Source organism: Oncorhynchus gorbuscha, linkage group LG14, assembly GCF_021184085.1.
Source record: "Oncorhynchus gorbuscha isolate QuinsamMale2020 ecotype Even-year linkage group LG14, OgorEven_v1.0, whole genome shotgun sequence".
Lineage (NCBI taxonomy): Eukaryota > Metazoa > Chordata > Actinopteri > Salmoniformes > Salmonidae > Oncorhynchus > Oncorhynchus gorbuscha.
Window position 1 is genome coordinate 25,853,706 of NC_060186.1, and position 16,984 is coordinate 25,870,689.

Genomic DNA, 16,984 nt, shown 5'->3' on the forward strand with positions numbered 1-16,984 from the left:
ATGGTACCTTATTTACCCTCTGCTTTTTCATGCCATTTCTCATCATAAAACCGGTTCCTGTAACGTTAATATTCATAATGGAAAATCAAGTTAAAATTGATCTTAAAAAGGGGGTCAAGAGAATATTTTTGTTAAATAGTAACAATTATAATGTTATCTGACAAAGAAATACAAAGTTAATGTTGAATATTCGCTAACAAGCAGTTTTTTTTTCGTTCCACCCAAACTGTCAACAAGTAACGTTAATGTTAATGTTACATCTGTAAAAGTGCTAACGAGGCCAACGTTAGTTAGCTAGCTGTCAAACTCCGCTTGAACCACCGACCCAATTCACTTTGCCCAGTAAAATCAGACAGACAAAAAAAAAACTTAATTGGAACATATTTTATCAGCACTTTAAAAAAAATGTATCTAACATACGGTAGTTGATAGTTGTTGAGTTTTTATGAAACCTAGCTAGCTAGCTACTAGTGAAACGTTCTCATCAAGTAGCCGATTATAATGATGAGAGGTACAAAGATGCAGGAGCCAAGCCAACAGACACATACATGACATAGCTACTATGTCCCTCTCAAAGACGAGAGAGGCGTTCGTAGTAACCAGGTTACTACACTCACTGACAAAATATAGTCACAATACAGTGTGTGTATAGTAAAAACGTACAGTAGGGACCTCATTTGAATACGTCCCTCACAACCGTATCGTGTCTTTCCGGGGTGTTGCCTATAATAAATAAAACACTGCCAAACCAAATGACGGAAACACGAGAACGTAGCTAGCGGGTGGGTTTTCTAGCCTAAACATCCCACGGTTGTATGAGGGAGATGGTTTTTCCTTTTCTTTTCGCTTCCAGATCCATAATCATACTAAAATCCCCGATGGATGTAGCACGGAAATAACCAGACTAGCTCTTTGATCGCTGCGTAGGGGAAAGATGTCCAATATACTTGATGCGGCGTTCAGAGTGAAATGGGACCGGACGACTGCAGCGAAGCGGGCTGTCTTTCTCGCGGCCGCTGCCTACGGGGTGAAAACCCTGTACCCCATCGTCTGCAGACAATTCGTGAAACGGAATGGATGCAGGAATAGCAGGGGCTCTAAAGGAGAGGAAAATGGCTCAACGGTTGTCGTTAAATCACAAACAGATGCACTGAGTCATAAAACGTCGCCTGGGGTAAACGCAGAATTTTTTAAACAGATATTTGAACTCATCAAAATCCTCTTTCCAAAGCTTGTTACCAAAGAGCTCGGATTGCTGTCTCTGCATTCGGTCGCGTTGATTTCACGGACATTTCTGTCTATCTATGTCGCAGGATTGGATGGCAAGATTGTGAAAACAATCGTTGAGAAAGAACCACGCAGCTTCATCATCCAACTGATGAAATGGCTCCTTATTGCCATTCCGGCCACATTCGTGAACAGTGTTATCCGCTACCTCGAGTGCAAGCTGGCCCTCGCCTTCCGCACACGGCTAGTGGACCATGCCTACACCACCTATTTCACAGACCAGACCTACTACAAAGTCAGCAACATGGACGGGAGGCTGACCAACCCGGACCAGTCTCTTACCGAGGACGTAATGATGTTTTCCCAATCCGTTGCGCATCTCTACTCGAACCTCACCAAGCCCATCTTGGATGTGATACTCACCTCCTACACCCTCATCCAGACGGCTCGGTCCAGGGGGGCCAACGCCAGCGGGCCGACCCTGCTGGCCGGGCTGGTGGTGTTTTGCACGGCCAAGGTTCTGAGGGCCTGCTCGCCGAAATTCGGAAAACTAGTAGCTGAGGAGGCCCACAGGAAAGGCCATTTACGCTATGTGCATTCCAGGATCATTGCCAATGCAGAGGAGATAGCCTTCTACAGGGGACACAAGGTATACAAGAAAGATGCGTGGTGGATTTTCCATGCAAATGTATTTATTATAATAGCAATACCAATGGGTTGGGTCCCTTGGAGTTGGATCCAATTCACACCTATGACATCGTATCCAATTCCCAAAAGTGAATTTCAATCATTTGATTGACAGCCTCCTTATATGCACTTGTTTTTAAATAAGACTGTCTAGTGCAAAATAACTAACATACAATGTGAATGCTATGTGAACTCTATTTGCAATCCATTTGTTGTGAATGTGCTGTGCTGTGTAGGCCACATACTTTTTGTGACTGCAATGTAAACTGCCTGTCTGTGTCTTCCGGTCCTGTGTGTGTCAGGTGGAGATGCGTCAGCTGCAGAAGTGCTACCGGGCCCTGGCGGAGCAGATGAACTTGATCCTGTCCAAGCGTCTGTGGTACATCATGGTGGAGCAGTTCCTCATGAAGTACGTGTGGAGTAGCTGTGGACTGGTCATGGTGGCTGTGCCCATCATCACAGCTACTGGCTTCGCTGACAGCGGTAATAGTCACCACGACATCATCTTGTTTTCGTCTAAAGCCCCTTGTTTTCAGGAAGGGTTGTCATGGTTGATCTCTGTTTGTGCGTACCAGCAGGTAGCCTATTCTGTCTTTCATTTGAACCGATTGACGTTTGGTTTTATTCAGGTCATTTTGTGCTGGACTCACAAAGCCCCCCAAAAACAGCCCCTCTTCATTTGCATGTTCCACACACCGTTGTAGCTGATCAGCATGTGTTAACCCACGGGAACCAACTATCTCAACGATACCCTGTAGGTGTTATTCAACAAGGACTTTGTTGTGCTGTTAAGGGTATATTCATCCTGTTGTCCCTATTGTCCTGTTAGCTGCTAACCAACGGAATGCTACTGTTGCCTGATGGGAGGTCAGCTCATAATAATGTGTTTGATGCCAAATGGAAAGGCATCAAACAGATGGAAACCATGTGTTTGATGTATTTGATACCATTCCACCTGTTCCGCTACAGCCATTACCACGAGCCCGTCCTCCCCAATTAAGGTGCCACCATCCTCCTGTGGTCTCCACCCCCATCAGTGTCATACACACTGATAACATGGCAACTTTGGGGTTTTTGGCCACAAAAAAACAAGATCTGTCATTACAGTTTTACTGGTCTAAGCACAGAATGGCTCTGTTCCATTTCGGCCTTTTGCCACTTTCCCTAGTTCCTAGGCCCTTCCTTAGGCCATACCCCCTAGGTGTTCACAGATCAGAAAGCCAAGGGGCTACGGGCCCAGTATGTTATCTCATAGTGTCGATCCTTAACTTCCCCTCTCACAGAGACTGCCGACGGTCAGACTCAGGTGCTGGTGAGCGAGAGGACAGAGGCCTTCACCACCGCCCGCAATCTCCTGGCCTCTGGAGCTGACGCCATCGAGAGGATCATGTCCTCCTACAAAGAGGTGATGTCTCACGCTTCTCTCTCCTCTCCTCTCCTCTCTTCTCTTCTCTCTCTCACTCTCTCCTGTCTCGTCTCTTACATTCAAGTGGCATTAGAGTGAATGGACAGTGTTCGAGTGAGCCATTAGACCCACTCATGACAAGAGGACTTTCAAACGGTCTGACCAACATGAAGCAACACCAAAGAAAAAGATCCCTCATTGTAATCCCAAAATGATGATGTCCATCCACACGCATTTATTATTTTGCAGACATTTATTTTTGAGTTACCAGATTTAGGCCCAAAAGGACATTTTATGTACCCCATCACGGTGCTGATTTGAATGTTGTATGTGTCGGTGGTGATATGCCCACTACAATATTTGTGAATATGACAGTTATATCTACAGTATTACATGGATGTGAGAAAAGGGCTGAGGTGCAAGAAAGCGCACTGTTTCACTCTGTAGGGGAGGGTAGACCTTTCAATAAGAGGAAATGAGTATTGTTGGTGTCAGACTGGTTTTTGTAATCCTTTGCCTTGCAAATCAGTATCACACTTCCTACTGAAGGTTAGGCTACATTTAGTCATACAGTGGGGCAAAAAAGTATTTAGTCAGCCACCAATTGTGAAAGTTCTCCCACTTAAAAAGATGAGGCCTGTAATTTTCATCATAGGTACACTTCAATTATGACAGACAAAATTAGAAAAAAAAATCCAGAAAATCACATTGTAGGATTTTTAATGAATTTATTTGCAACTTATGGTGGAAAATAAGTATTTGGTCAATAACAAAAGTTTATCCCAATACTTTGTTATATACCCTTTGTTGGCAATGACAGAGGTCAAACGTTTTCTGTAAGTCTTCACAAGGTTTTCACACACTGTTGCTGGTATTTTTGCCCATTCCTCCATTCAGATCTCCTCTAGAGCAGTGATGTTTTGGGGCTGTTGCTGGGCAACACGGACTTTCAACTCCCTCCAAAGATTTTCTATGGGGTTGAGATCTGGAGACTGGCTAGCCCACTCCAGGACCTTGAAATGCTTCTTACGAAGCTACTCCTTCGTTGTCCGGGCGGTGTGTTTGGGATCATTGTCATACTGAAAGACCCAGCCACGTTTCATCTTCAATGCCCTTGCTGATGGAAGGAGGTTTTCACTCAAAATCTCACGATACATGGCCCCATTCATTCTTTCCTTTACACAGATCAGTTGTCCTGGTCCCGTTGCAGAAAAACAGTCCCAAAGCATGATGTTTCCACCCCCATGCTTCACAGTAGGTATGATGTTCTTTGGATGCAACTCAGCATTCTTTGTCCTCCAAACACAACGAGTTGAGTTTTTACCGAAAAGTTATATTTTGGTTTCATCTGACCATATGACATTCTCCCAATCTTCTTCTGGATCATCCAAATGCTCTCTAGCAAACTTTAAATGGCCCTGGACATGTACTGGCTTAAGCAGGGGGACACGTCTGGCACTGCAGGATTTGAGTCCCTGGCGGCATAGTGTCTTACTGATGGTAGGCTTTGTTACTTTGGTCCCAGCTCTCTGCAGGTCATTCACTAGGTTCCCCCGTGTGGTTCTGGGATTTTTGCTCACCGTTCTTGTGATCATTTTGACCCCACGGGGTGAGATCTTGCGTGGAGCCCCAGATCGAGGGAGAATATCAGTGGTCTTGTATGTCTTCCGTTTCCTAATAATTGCTCCCACATTTGATTTCTTCAAACCAAGCTGCTTACCTATTGCAGATTCAGTCTTCCCGGCCTGGTGCAGGTCTACAATTTTGTTTCTGGTGTCCTTTGACAGCTCTTTGGTCTTGGCCATAGTGGAGTTTGGAGTGTGACTGTTTGAGGTTGTGGACAGGTGTCTTTTATACTGATAACAAGCTCAAACAGGTGCCATTAGTACAGGTAACGAGTGGAGGACAGAGGAGCCTCTTAAAGAAGAAGTTACAGGTCTGTGAGAGCCAGAAATCTTGCTTGTTTGTAGGTGACCAAATACTTATTTTCCACCATAATTTGCAAATAAATTCATTAAAAATCCTACAATGTGATTTTCTGGATTGATTTCTTCTCATTTTGTCTGTCATAGTTGAAGTGTACCTATGATGAAAATCTCATCTTTTTAAGTGGGAGAACTTGCACAATTGGTGGCTGACTAAATACTTTTTTGCCCCACTGTACCATACAGTGTGGAGAACACACAGGGTATGAAAAAGAACAGAATGTGATTATTAGGTAGTGTTTTGGATTTGCTTTGGCACCCTAAGAGGCAGGCAGAGATGCTTTCCTGAGGTAAGGTTCACTCACTGTAGCTCACCCTGCTCAGTGTTTGAACAGTGCCACACACCCAAGCAGGTTATGTAACAGTAGGGTATGTTATGCAGCAGGGGCACACACGTTCACCCTGTTCACCCACGACTGCGCGGCCAAGTACGACTCCCAACACCATCATTGCGTTTTCTGACGACACAACAGTGGTAGGCCTGATCCCAGACAATGATGAGACAGCCTATAGGGAGGAGGTCAGAGACCCCCCATTAACATAGATAGAGCTGAATTGGAACGGGTCGAGAACACCAACAAACTATCATGGTCCAAACACACCAAGACAGTTGTGAAGAGGGCACGACAACAGCTCTTCCCCAGATTTGGCACGGTTCCCCAGATCCTCAAAAGGTTTTACAGCTGTACGATCGAGAGCATCCTGACCAGTTGCCTCTACCCCCAAGCCATAAGACTGCTGAACAATTCATCAAATGGCCACCTGGATAATTTACATTGACACACCCCCCTTTGTTTTTACACTGCTGCTACTCGCTGTTTATTATCTATGCATAGTCACTTTACAAATTACCTCGACTAACCTGTACCCCCGCACATTGTCTCGGTACCGGTACCCTGTGTATTTACCGCCGTACCCCTGCCACTCAAGGCTCCCGAGTGGCGCAGCGGTCTAAGGCACTGCATCTCAGTGCTAGAGGCGTCACTACAGACCCTGGTTGGATTTCAGGTTGGATCACAACTGGCCGGGATTGGGAGTCCCATAGGGCGGCGCACAATTGGCCCAGTGTCATCCGGGTTAGGGTTTGGCCGGGGTAGGCTGTCGCTGTAAATAAGGATCTGTTCTTAACTGACTTGCCTAGTTAAATAAAATATAGCATTGTTATGTAATTTTCTTTTGTACTTTTTAAAATTTAAATGTTTTACTTTAGTCTATTTAGTAAATATTTTCTTAACTCTATTTCTTGAACTGCATTGTTGGTTAAGGGCTTGTAAGTAGGCATTTCACAGTACGGTCTACACCTGTTGTATTTGACAAATAACATTTGTTTGGATTTGACAGACACAGGCAGGGCACATTGCACTACTGCTGCTGTCACTGCACTCTGTCTGAAAACAGCCTGAGACTGTGACACACCTAAGGCTGTGGCGGTCATGACATTTTGTCAGCCGGTGATTGTCAAGCAAACATCTGTCGATCTCATGTTAATTAACATAAACACATTTAGAATCTTCTGGCTTCCATGCATAGCCTACAAGCCACTAATGCAGACATTTGGAACATCTACATAAGTCCAAGAAATCCATCTATAGCCTACACCATCACAATAACTCCATTCTTTATTTTAGACAGGTCAAAAGGCAAAGGGTAAACCACCAGGTGGTTCTATAGGCTATGCGATTGCGTGAGAAAACAGAGTGATGGCCTCTATTAAAAAGAGGAGGATCCCATCAGCTGCCAGTTCCACTTGAAGTCTTTCCCACTCTGCCACTCATGCTGGCCGGCTTAGCCTAGCTGTGAATAATCCTCCATCTGGTGATCATTCATGTAGCCTGCCTGGCTGGGTTCAGCTCCTCATTATCAATCCTATGGCACCCTAACTAACTTGGAAGATATCTCCTTAAAATGTGACCCTATTCAGGAAACTAGGCGTATGTCACGACTTCACAGGAGAGCCGTTTGAACTTTTTTTGGCAGAAATGCCTTCTCGAACATGTGAATTTTCATGTGCCTTAATAACAAACTTGTATGCCATCTGTAAAATTGTTAAATTACGAGCCCTGTTGGTTAAGCCACAGAAAAAGTCAGCAACCTTCCCACTAGCCATGATTGGTGGGCTGGGCATGCCGAGAGAGGAGTTCGGATTGGTCTGCCATACAGAAGGCTTCTGTCTATTTGAGCTGGTCAGTCTGTGTTTGTAATCCTGTCAAACCTTTCCATATGGAACCCAAAAGGGTTCTACCTGTAACCAAAAGGGTTTAACCTTAAACCAAAAAGTGTTCTCTTGTAGGGACAGCCGCAGAACCCTTTTAGAACCCTTTTTTCTAAGCGTGTACATTGCTCTGTTATCTGTAGGAAGGCCTCGGACCATCATCAGTACTGTGTGTTCCCTAAACACAGATACAGACAGCTATGAAAAAACAACACCAGCCATTGTTTAGAGTCAGATTAAGTTATGAGTGAAAATTAGTTGCATAAATTATACAGAGGTCTTTTCCATCATTGAATCAAATAATGGCCCTTCAGCTTGTACTGTAATCCTGACCAGATTTTCAGTGCACTCTACAATACACTGCTATAGACCAGCTCTGCAGTTTTCCCAAAGACACACACACTGCTCTACTTTGCACACACCTACTGTTGGGCAATGGAACTCTTTTGGGTAAGGCGACCTAACTGACTCCAGTGTTATTTACCTCAACAAGTGACCTCTGACCTTTCTTGTTGTCTGTGATAGGTCACAGAGCTGGCGGGCTACACGACACGCGTCTACAACATGTTCCTGGTGTTTGGCGAGGTGCAGAGGGGCATCTACAAGCGCTCGTCCGCTTCGACCATGGGAACAGGAGAGAAGAAGATCGTGGCCAGGCCAGAGATGCACATCGACGGGCCTTTGGAAATCAAAGGTAAACTATCTGAGGTTTAGTACACGTTTGTCCAGAGGTACGTAGGATACACTTACACATGTGAGACACTCAAACGTTATTCTATTCCCTATTCAGCTGGGGGGGTTGTGGTAGAATCTGGGTTAGAGAGGCGGGCTGGTAGCCTGGTAACCGAAAGGTTGCCGGTTCGAATCCCCGAGCTGCGTGCCGGGAGTGATCCGGCAGCCGGAGGGTTACCAGCTTCAATGATATTTGTGCGTCTGTAACTTTATCACTCATCATTATTCACGATTCATTCAGGATATTCCCTAATGATAGCATCCACATGAATGTAGAAGTGTTCAGAAACAAAATAATCTGAAAACACAACCAAAATAAACAGGAAATGCATCCAACAAGTTTGTAGTCACAAGATTGATGTAGTCATTGCGTGCTAGGAATATGGGACTAAATACTTTAGTTTGAACGTATTTTCTACAGGCTAGAGAGAGACACAGGGTCCACCCCAAATGGCACCCTATTCCCTATATAGTGCACTACTTTCAGTGTTTCCTCATATTAATTTACCAGTGGCAGGCCACCACTTCTAAATCTGGATATACTGTATGTAAATATTTATATACTGTATATAAATAAAAAAATTGGGGATGTTAAAATGTTTTCACTGTAAAGTTAAATGACTAAAACAGATCATGTGGAAAAGATAATGGACCTATATATTAAAAATAAAATATGATCATCTTCGAGAACTGACAATCACCAAAATAAAACTAGACAGTCAGGGAGAATCTAAAAGTCCCAAAATTGCATGCCATTATTTTGTGACAATGTTTGAGTCATTCAGATAGCATAAGAACACTGCATACGTGTGTAGAATTGTAGGAAATTTGCTCTAAACAGCACATTTTCTCTCAGCCCAATGGCAAAATGTATAAAATTGCAGGAGACGTACTTTAAAACTGACATGTTTTCTCCGCCCTATGACAGAATGGGTAGAATTTGGGGAAATTTGCGTTAAAACATTTTGTCCCTGCGGCCAGGAGGAGGGCCTCTAAAATGTTCAGTTGCCTGGAATGACGTATATATGTGTCAAGTTATAGTCGTAGGTACAGTACATTCTGAAAGTATTCAGACCCATTTACTCTTTCCACATTTTGTTACGTTACAGCCTTATTCTAAAATATTTTAAACAAATGTTTTTCCTTATCAATCTACACACAATACCCCATAATGACAAAGCAAAAACAAGTTTTAAAAATATTTGTAAATGTATTAAAAATAAAAAATAAATAACTTATTTACGTAAGTATTCAGACCCTTTGCTACAAGACTTGAAATTGAGCTCAGGTGCCTCTTGTTTCCATTGATCATCCTTGAGATGTTTCAACAACTTTATTGGAGTCCACCTGTGGTAAATTCAATTGATTGGACATGATTTGGAAAGGCACACACCTGTCTATATAAGGTCCCACAGTTGACAGTGCATGTCAGAGCATAAACCAAGCCATGAGGTCAAAGGAATTGTCCGTAGAGCTCCAAGACAGGATTGTGTCGAGGCACAGATATGGGGAAGGGTACCAAGAAATTTTTGCAGCAATGAAGGTCCCCAAGAACACAGTTGCTTCCATCATTCTTAAATGGAAGAAGTTTGGAACCATCAAGACTCTTCCTAGAGCTGGCCCGTCCAAACTGAACAATCGGGGGAGAAGGGCCTTGGTCAGTGAGGTGACTAAGAACCTGATGGTCACTCTGACAGAGCTCCAGAGTTCCTCTGTGGAGATGGGAGAACTTTCCAGAAGGACAACCATCTCTGCAGCGCTCCACCAATCAGGCCTTTATGGTAGAGTGGCCAGACCGAAGCCACTCCTCAGTGAAAGGCACATGACAACCTGCTTGGAGTTTTCCAAAAGGCACGTAAAGGACTCTCAGACCACGAGAAAGAAGATTCACAAACCAAGATTGAACTCTTTGACCTGAATGCCAAGTGTCACTTCTGGAGGAAACCTGTTAACTTCCCTACGGTGAAGCATGGTATTGGCAGCATCATGCGGTGGGGATGTTTTTCAGTGGCAGGGACTGGGGGACTAGTCAGGAGCAAAGTACAGAGAGATCCTTGATGAAAACCTGCTTCAGATGGCTCAGGACCTTAGACTGATGCTAAGGTTCACCTTCCAAAAGGACAACGACCCTAAGCACACAGCCAAGACAACGCAGGAGTGGCTTCGGGACAAGTCTGAATATCCTTGAGTGGCCCAGCCAGAGCCTGGACTTGAACCTGATTAAACATCTCTGGGGATACCTGAAAATAGCTGTGCAGCGATGCTCCCCATCCAACCTGACAGATCTTGAGAGGATCTGCAGAGAGGAATGGGAGAAACTCCCCAAATACAGGTGTGCCAAGCTTGTAGCGTCATACCCAAGAAGACTTGAGGCTGTAATCACTTACAAAGGTGCTTCAACAAAGTACTGAGTAAAGGGCCTGACTACTTATGTAAATGTGATATTTCAATTTCTAAAAAACTGTTTTTGCTTTGTCATTATGTGGTATTGTGTGTAGATTGATGAGGGGGGAAAAAGCTATTTAATCCATTTTAGAATAAGCCTGTAACGTAACAAAATGTGGAAAAGTCCAGGGGTCTGAATACTTTCCAAATGCACTGTAAATGCAGATGGGCCAACCCAAGCTTCAGCCTATTTATTTCTGGCTACAGATTTGAATGCTTTTAAAGAGAAAATTACGTTTCAGATGGTGTCAACATAGTCATATATTCTTTCATTTTGGAGTAGAATGTCCTTTTCAAAAGAATTGACGTCTAACTTTGCCATCGCTGCTGAACAAAAATCCTAGGGGAAACACTGACTTTTGACCAGAGACCTATGGGCCTTTGTCAAAAGTAGTGCACTATAAAATGGAATAGGGTGCAATTTGGGAAACAGCCAAGGCTAATCCTGTGTATCTTTCTTGCTGTTCTTTCTCACCATCTTGGTCTAAAGCCAGATATCCATCCTCAGCATCAATCGACTGTAATCATGATATAAGATGTTTTATTGTTTCGTTTCATACACCGATAGGTACAGTGAAGTGTGTCGTTTTACAGGGTCAGCCATAGTAGTACGGCACCCCTGGAGCAAATTAGGGTTAATTGCTCAAGGGTACTTTGACAGGTTTTTCACCATGTCAGCCCGGTATTCGAACCAACCACCTTTCTGTAATTGGCCCAACGCTCTAACTGCTCGGCTAATAGCACTGATGAACATGTGCATCTGGACATACTCTTCGCTAACACAGCTAGTTAGTCAGTTGGCCACGTCCTGGCTATCTACAGCTGCACTTTTTTACACTTTCTCACACTTTTTAAATGCTGCCACACATTTTTTTTCTGGCAGCCACGTGCACTCTGGTTGACTGAACTGATCATATGAATTATTGATCGACACACAATGACCAGTTCTTTTTTTTTTTTATTTATTTTGTCTTTGTCTTCTGCAGGAAGAGTCATCGACGTGGACAATGGCATCGTGTGTGAGAGTGTCCCTATCATCACTCCCAATGGAGACATAGTGGTCTCCAGCCTCAACTTCAAGGTGAGAAATAACACATCAACATCCTGGGTGATGTTCAGTAGTGATAAAACGTTTTCAAATGAAGTGAAATACTTCAAATGATGTACTACCTGAACTTATCCAATAAGAAAGCAGATTTTTGTTTCCATTCCCAAAGTGTGGTGAAAGTGCGTCCTACTAAATCATCCTAAATGTTACAGCACCTGTGATGTGTTTGCTGTTACTGTTTTCCTAATCCTCCAGCCATCTTCCCCCAGGGTAGGGAGTACATGCTTTGTCCTTTGTTGTGTTACCCGGAAGTTAGTTCACTTTGAGATTTGAATTTATTTTTGTGAAGTGAACCCTGGCTAAAAGAAGGAAGCACACATGTAACACACACACACACACACACACACACACACACACACACACACACACACACACACACACACACACACACACACACACACTGCATAGTATAAAATAAGGACAGTATTGCTTCCTAATACTCAACATAAACCATGACAAAAAAAAAGATGTAGGGACAACATACAATCAAGTGATTGCTTTGCCACACTCATGTCATGGGTTGTTAGACACATCAGCTGTGAGGAAACTATTCAGTACTCCAAGGCTATAACGTGTGTGTGTGTGTGTGTGTGTGTGTGTGTGTGTGTGTGTGTGTGTGTGTGTGTGTGTGTGTGTGTGTGTGTGTGTGTGTGTGTGTGTGTGTGTGTGTGTGTGTGTGTGTGAATGCTGTTTCTTGCAGGTGGAGGAAGGTATGCACCTGTTGATCACAGGTCCTAACGGCTGTGGGAAGAGTTCTCTGTTCAGGATCCTCAGTGGGCTGTGGCCTGTCTATGGGGGGCTGCTGCACAAGCCCTCCCCACAACACATGTTCTACATACCACAAAGGTTAGTGGTTGTCACTGTCACACACATCCTTATGCCCACACATGTACCGACTCTGACACACGTGTACCCATGTATAGATTATAGGATCTTCATTTGACCACTCTATTGTTGCTGCCAATGTTACTGCACAACAGGAAATGCAAACGGGTTTAAATAGGCTTCTAAAGTTTGTAATTTCCACTTTAAAATGTCAGACTTGATTTGCCCTAACAAAACATGGACCAACCCCTACAAAAATAGCCACTAATTAAAATCCACATAATAATTCACATTTCCTGTTGCTGCAGGATTATTTTCCTGCTGTGGCAAACTGGCTCAAATGAAGATCCTACATCTGTACCATGCAGGCTTGCATAGAGGCACACACACAAGCATGCACGGATGAATATTCTGTATGCACACACACACACACACACACACACACACACACACACACACACACACACACACACACACACACACACACACAAATGTATTGAAAATCAGCAGGAGGTCACCTTACCCTCTAGACTTGGTAACTGGATCTCCATGGAGAGTGAGAGAGAGTAACCAGACCTTAGTAGTGAAATATTTACCAGATCTTCCAGGTGTTTTGACGGCTTTACTGGAATGGTGAAACGTGACACACACACAGACCTCTTTACCCAAATGTTGTGTCTGACTATCTCCCCCTCTCTCTCGCTCTCGCTCTCGCCCTCTCCTCAGGCCGTACATGTCCATTGGGACCCTGAGAGACCAGGTGATCTACCCAGACTCTCTAAAGGACATGCATGACAGGGGCTACAGAGACACGGACCTGGAGGTCATACTGGACATCGTTAACCTCAACCAGATAGTGACCCGCGAGGGCGGTAAGAACCCGGGGAGGGATCTGAGTCAGCCTAGAACAGAAGGGCTGCGTGGGTCTGAAGGCGTAGTAACAGGTGCACTTTGAAAAGAGCTGGCCTGAAAAAAACTCCCAGCATCCTATTTTTAAGCCATTTGCCCTTGAGATGAATGATATGGTTTCCAAGGGGATTCCCTAACAACAACTGACATATACTGAACGGGGCCCTCTCAGTTCAGCTAACACCCTTCCTAAAAAATAAAACGTTTCTGTATCTCTTATCATACTATGCGCTGTCTGTAAGTGCATTTGACCACTCAAGAAGTTATTTCAGTATTTTCTAGTGGCACCAGCCTGTCCTTCTCCATATCTTTGGTCTTATTAAGGACATGTAGAGTGTAGTTAATTGGAGACCAGTGGTCCTGTTATTCTCCGACAATCGGCTCCATTAATGTGACCTCACCACTAAGCCTAGTCACTCCCGGTTAGAGCCATGAATGGCTGCTTTGTAACCACCGTGTGACTGGTTCCTAGCCAGAGGAGAGGGTCATTCAACTAAAATCATCTTGAGATCCCTCCAGAAGGGATTATTATTTTCCCTGTTTGTTCACAAACGCCGGCTGTGGAGACATTGAAGTCCTGCGTTTTCCTCCTGCGTCATGGCTCTAAATCGGGATTAGAAAGTATTATGGTTTTGGTCTTTTGAGATGAATATGAAGCCCGGTAATTTAAACGGAAAAGACACAGGAGGCCTTGGCAGCGGGACAAAGGAAAGGCTTGTTTTCAAGCCTCAGAGAGAGACAACGTTTGTAAGTCAGTTAGTCTCCTATGGAATATTCTTGAACTTTGGGCTCTCGCCACAGGTGTTACCGTGGTTACACTAAATGTAAACCCTTTGCGTTGGTCTTTGGGTAGCGTTTAACCTACTTCTTCCAGTGGAGAATAAAACTGTGGTCAATGACAGTGCTTCCAATATTAACTGACTGTGATGTGTGTCTGCTTGTCTGTGTGTAGGTTGGGATGCAGAGATGGACTGGAAGGATGTGTTGTCTGGGGGAGAGAAACAGAGGATGGGCATGGCTCGCATGTTCTACAACAGGTACGACTTGGCCTGCCATCGCAGGCCTTCTTAAACCCTGTATGTGTGGGTTGGAAAAACTGAATAGTAGATGGTGCTGTTGATTGAATAGCCCATTTTCCTCTCTTGTTCTATAGTTGATTGATTGGTGGCCAGCTGATTTAATTAATCGTTAATTCGAAAGTTAAACACTTCTAAATTCCTTTTTTCTTGTGTGTCAGGCCAAAGTATGCCCTGTTAGATGAGTGCACCAGTGCTGTCAGCATTGACGTGGAGGGGAAAATATTCCAGGCTGCAAAGGATGCTGGGATATCCTTACTGTCAATCACCCATAGACCCTCCCTCTGGTAAGAGATAGATATCATATCTGGACCAGTCTGTCCAGCCCAATTCCAATCTTTTTTCCACTAATTGGTATTTTGACCAATCACATCAGGTCTTTTCACGTCAGATATTTTTCAGAGCTGATCTGATTGGTCCAAAGACCAATTTGTGAAAAAAATGTCAGAATTGGGCTGCCTGTTTAAATGCAGCCATGGTGTCTCTTCCGACAGCCGCTGTGTCTCCACTACCTAGGTGGAGCACCATGAGTTTGGCAAGCAAGACTAGCCAGATAGTTTCTCTAACGTCCAATGTGTAATATTGTATGCTGCTTTTTGTCTTGAAGCACACAGATTCTGTGCCTAACACTGTAGAAAAGTTTTAAAGGAAAACCGTACAGAAACCTGTAGAAAAAAGGAAATGCAAAATACTACCTCAAAACAAGTAGTAGCCTATAAGCAAATGCACTACTAGTTGTCAAGTCAGCAATGCTCTGTTCTTTGTTTTCTTTGAGTTAGCCTCAGAGAAAACACAAACAGGACTACAAACCACAATATTGTGCAAGTCTGTTCCTCTCAGGAGATTGCTGCTGCTATTTAGTTGCTTGTTTAACCTTAGCAGTCACGTTACCCTATGACATTTTACACGACATGACATGACACTACACCACGCAACAAGGCTGGGAACAGCACAAAATAATCACAATATGACTGCAACCACAATAGAACAGGACACATGCGCCATCACTAACACTGCAATACTGTTTCATAACATACCGCAACCATAAGGTCAAAGACAATTGTATACTATTTGGAAATAACGTTGTGCTTCGACTAGCTAGTGAACGGAATTAAAAAGAGAAACATAACACAACCATGAAATAATCCCATCCTTAACCCATATTCTTGCTCCACCGACAGGAAGTACCACACTCACCTGTTACAGTTTGATGGTGAGGGAGGATGGAGGTTCGAGCAGCTGGACACCGCTACGCGTCTCTCCCTGACCGAGGAGAAACAACGCCTTGAGTCTTCACTTGCAGGAATACCCAAGATGCAGCACAGACTCAACGAACTCTGCAAGATCCTGGGAGCGGACTCAGCCCTCAAAACAGCCGATTTAGCAGAGGAATGAAAGAAAGAGCGACATGTTCAGAAAAGTCAAAAGTATCATTTTTTTGTTTCCAACGCACACCAAACGCATATTCCCATACGTTTCCAATGTTGAGTTTTAAGAATTCAGCGACACTGTTGTTTTCTAGATGTTTTTATTGCTGAGTGGTTGAGAGACTTAAAATCTCTGACAAGCTGAGACTAAAATTTTATTTGGTTGAACAATGAAGTCAAATTATTTTTTAATTTCTAGCACTACTGTAACGGCGTTCTTCGTTTGTCAAAAGAGAGTCGGACCGAAATGCAGCGTAGTGGTTACTCATGTCTTTAATGAATAAAGATCGTGATACATGAAATAACTTATACATATACAAAAACAACAAACGGAACGTGAAACCTAATACAGCCTATCTGGTGAAACTACACAGAGACCGAAACAATCACCCACGAAATACAAGCGAAACTCAGGCTACCTAAATACGGTTCCCAATCAGAGACAACGAGAATCACCTGACTCTGATTGAGAACCGCCTCAGGCAGCCAAGCCTATACAACACCCCTAATCAGCCGCAATCCCAATAATACAAAAACCCCAATACGAAATACAACAACATAAACCCATGTCACACCCTGGCCTGACCAAACATATAACGAAAACACAAAATACAACGACCAAGGCGTGACAACTACTCAATTTGGGGAATAGTTCATTGTTATTGCCGTAGTTACCAAGTGCTGAAGTAGTAGGCTTATGCTATTTTGTGTGAGACAGTATTTTCCTCCTTTTATTGTATAGATTTGTTTGTGTTAAATAAACAGTACTATGGACAGGAAAATGCACAGCGTGTCATTTTATTGGATGAGTTTAAAAGGTTGATGTTTCAGCCTTTTAATAGCCTTCTATGTCAATCTTTTAAACTTGTCTAATTCAACTTTTTTTTTTAAAGAGCGGTGAGCTAGCGTTGCACCTTTTCCTGTCCAATGATCTCTACACATTTTT

General features: G+C 43.6%; 1 protein-coding gene across 1 annotated transcript; it reads left to right on the forward strand.

Moving 5' to 3' along the window:
* The first annotated feature begins 715 nt into the window (after window positions 1-715).
* LOC123994694 (ATP-binding cassette sub-family D member 2-like) lies at window positions 716-16,206 on the forward strand. Its single transcript, XM_046297602.1, has 10 exons — window positions 716-1,876; window positions 2,217-2,397; window positions 3,198-3,319; window positions 8,042-8,210; window positions 11,680-11,774; window positions 12,502-12,647; window positions 13,353-13,498; window positions 14,488-14,572; window positions 14,773-14,898; window positions 15,793-16,206. Exons 1-10 carry the CDS (start codon window positions 935-937, stop codon window positions 16,004-16,006), a joined length of 2,226 nt encoding a protein of 741 aa, XP_046153558.1. The 5' UTR covers window positions 716-934; the 3' UTR covers window positions 16,007-16,206.
* Window positions 16,207-16,984: the final 778 nt, after the last annotated feature.